Source organism: Papaver somniferum, chromosome 2, assembly GCF_003573695.1.
Source record: "Papaver somniferum cultivar HN1 chromosome 2, ASM357369v1, whole genome shotgun sequence".
Lineage (NCBI taxonomy): Eukaryota > Viridiplantae > Streptophyta > Magnoliopsida > Ranunculales > Papaveraceae > Papaver > Papaver somniferum.
The window spans coordinates 43,604,724-43,608,425 of NC_039359.1; the positions used below are offsets into that span (position 1 = coordinate 43,604,724).

At 36.1% G+C, this 3,702-nt stretch overlaps 1 protein-coding gene across 1 annotated transcript; it reads left to right on the forward strand.

Moving 5' to 3' along the window:
• The first annotated feature begins 765 nt into the window (after window positions 1-765).
• Window positions 766-2,348, forward strand: LOC113347495 (protein DOWNSTREAM OF FLC-like). Its single transcript, XM_026591160.1, has 2 exons — window positions 766-1,124; window positions 1,771-2,348. Exons 1-2 carry the CDS (start codon window positions 956-958, stop codon window positions 2,100-2,102), a joined length of 501 nt encoding a protein of 166 aa, XP_026446945.1. The 5' UTR covers window positions 766-955; the 3' UTR covers window positions 2,103-2,348.
• The last annotated feature ends 1,354 nt before the right edge of the window (window positions 2,349-3,702 follow it).

A 3,702-nucleotide genomic window follows, 5' to 3' on the forward strand; every position in this document is an offset into this window, starting at 1 on the left:
GAATGCTTCTCTAAGCTACTTTAGATGCTGCTATCAGGTGATATTACCTCTGCAGAGGCTCTGTTTATGATCATCTTTCTGTGATGGTAATGCCCTGTGAATTTGTATTTGATAATATTGAGAACTTATTACATATGGCGTACTTTTCATAGTTAGCTTGGCATTTGAGTAAACCTTTTCTACGAATTTTTGTAATCCTATTTGCTTGAGATTCCTGTGGAGTCTAGCTTTGTATATGCATTTTTTTTTGTGTAGGTGGTGTTTGCGATTCTTCTTTTTGTTTAAGGTCGGCATCATCATTTCTTTACTTGCTTACCTTTGAAGCGAAAGTTTATCTAGCGCAGACCTATTCAAAAATATGTAGAGCGAAACTGATTGAAATATCCTCCCAATTTGTCGAACTAACTACCAAGTACCAAGTTTGCATGCTCCCCTGGTGTTGTGTTTAGTTTTAAACAGCTTAAATTGTATCCAACTGATGGACGCACCATGCATGTTACACTGGAAACGATCAAGAAGCATGCATAACAAACTAAACATAAAAATCAAGACCAATAGCAAACAAATTTTGGTGTAAAAATCAGGTGCATAAGAAGCATTTTCGTCCAAGGAATTCACTGCTAGAGGTTGGTCTTGTTGTGAACCTTCAATGCAATATGGGTACACATACACATTAAACACGGACACAGTACACACAAACTCACGGGCATTGCTTATTTTGTTAAAGTTATAATTGCATATAATTTTTGTCACTACCCCACAACCACAAGAACCCCATGTGTATTGTGGACACCGACCGTCAAAAACTTTCAACTTCCCTCAATCTTAAAGCTACATAGATAGATACAGCTGCTCACTTAAATATCCCTACTTTGCGACAACACAGAAATTATCACTCTCTCGCCCTTCTCAGTGACTGTGGGTAATTTGTTGAGTAGACTTCCAAAAAAGAAAAATGGCTTCTTCTGCGATGAAATTTCTTGTGTTGTTTGCTATTTGTGTTCTTCCTGCTTTTGTAAGTGCCACTGCTAGACCCGTTAAAACACCTCTCACTGTCTGTGGTAAGGTTTACTGTGATACTTGCAGAGCCGGATTCGAAACCACTGCTACCACTTTCATCGCAGGTAATCGTTTTAACACTTACATTAGATGATTTAATGCATCTATTCAAGAAAAATAGGTTAGGGTTTTCTTATATTTTTCCTTTCTCTCTGGTGCACCCATTTTTGTTGATCTACTCCTGTATCTCTTTAGAAAAATAAAATCTGGGTTTGCTTTATTATTTTACTTGTTTTTTCTTTTTTAATAGATCTGGTTGACTGATGTTTTTGTTTTAATTAGTATTTATTAACCATTAATTGAGTAGTTTAAAAATCCTATATGTGTTATATTTTAATCATATTCTCTGGTGTACAAGAATTATTTCTAGGATTATCTATGTAAATATCCTAGATCTGTCATGTTCATCAGGTTGCTTTATTCTTGTTAGTTGTTACTATGGTCGAACCTTAGATTCAGACCCTTGTTGTGAACTGTGGGTATGCGCAATGAAATCAGTGCAATTGGAAACCAAAATCAACCAAAGACGGCGTCATAGTTGAGCTAGGCCGTGAGGTTTTATGGCAGCATGCCTAGGTGATGTTAAAGAGATGATATTGTCCACTTTCATGAATTTTGTGCTTGAAAATTAAAGAGTTTCTTCACCATTGTTAGGTATTCAACTAATGTAGCAGTATTTCTAAAACCAAAATCCGATCTATATGTGTATAGGTGCCAACGTTATGTTGGAATGCAGAGATAGGAAAACAATGCAGGTGCATTACACTGCAAATGGAGTAACAGACTCGACTGGATCATATGAGATCACAGTTGCTTACGACCATGGTGATCATCTATGTGAAGCCTCACTAGTTAGCAGCCCAGATGCAGGCTGTGCTAAGTTTGCACCAGGACGTGATAGGTCAGTCGTGATCCTCACCAGCAACAATGGTGTTGCCTCGACTATTCGATATGCTAACAACATGGGATTCATGGCTGATCAACCAATGAGTGGCTGCGCTCAGGTTCTCCAACAGTACTTGGAAGCTGATGAAGACATCTAAATTTTAACAATCACAGAACTTCTCTTTCTCATTGAGGGTCACTGTGGGAGTTTTTATGTAGTTCCTAATTAAGTATTGTAATGGATTTATGAACTGGTAATATTTGTCCAAGTTTATTAGATTAAACTAAATTGAGGAATCCCCTGTTGGCTTAAAAGTTAAAACTCTGACATGTCCAAAGCTATTGACAGGCTAGAGTGGACATCCTCAGCTGAAAAATATTAGCTCAATCTTGGCTTTCATCCAGATGGATTCACATGATAAATCAATGTATTTGAACCACAAACATATCTCTTTTTTGGTGTATGGTTCTACAAAAGTTTTTTTAATCCTCCTGCATGAGGTATTAGACAAGTGTATCCTCTATCCCTTTATCTCTTACGGAATTCTCAAAGGTTATTACAATCAGAAATAGACAAAGGTTCATCTCGAGGGCATACATATTGCAAAAGGTTCATCTCAAAGGCATTTAAATTGCAAAAGGATGCTCCACAATCAACCACTTACACCATGTTTGGTTGGAAGAATTGGATTCCTAGGAATTCAATTATGGGGTAATCTAATTCTAGGAATTGAATTCAAATCCAAAACATTAGCGTTTGCAGGTAATCTAATTGCTTTTGTTTTTATTTTGGAATCCAATTCCATTGCACTATTAGACTAATGCAATGTAAATCTAGTATTTTGGAGGGAATTGGATTCCTAGGAATCAAATTTTTTAATTACATAGAGTTGATTTGTGTTGTTTGGTTCAAGGAATTGCCACTTTTCCCCCGGAATTGGGTTACCAAGAATTCAATTCCTTGAACGAAAACGCTATTATTATTTTTGTTGATGATTTTTCATTGTTTCTTGAAGCTACTCCTGCTCAAATCAGTCATTTGCAACAACTTCTCCAAACACCCGGTCTCTCATCTGGCCAAGTGCTCAATTTTCTCGAGTCTACTATCTTTTCAGCAGTTCAACATCTATCTTTCAGACAGAGTTACAATGACATCCTTTTAAATAAAGCAGATGGAAAGTCCTTTTAAATGAAGCAGATGGAAAATAATTACGAATTCCTCTCCGACCTCACAGGCCTAGGAACCACAATTGCAAACATATACTAGGTCAACTAATAGTGGAACAGAGGGAGTAATAGAGAAAATGAATAACTAGCTTAAGGGATGACAAAGCAAGCTTCTGACTGGTTAGAAAAGAACGATTTTTTGGGCACCAGTCTTTTTTTTCGGAATCATGACGTGCTTAGGCCATCTAAGTTACACTCATAAGGGGTTTCATAAAGTTAAGAAATGACTAACTTACCTTTTAACCTAATTTAATTTATAACTAATTACCACCTAAACCTAATTATATATAACATAGATATAATATAACTTACACTATGCCTAGTTTTTCAATTTGAAAATCATCTCCTCTTCTTCCCTCTTTCATAAAACCGTTCCTCGTTATCGTCAAGTCGTAAAAATTTTACACATACCCATCACTTTTAATTCATTTTTGATTCCCAAATTTGAGTACTAATCATTAAAGTAATGTGGAAAAAGTAGTTACAGAAGAAAGTTAGGTTAGGAAAACTTTTTTCCAACCCTAGTTTTAT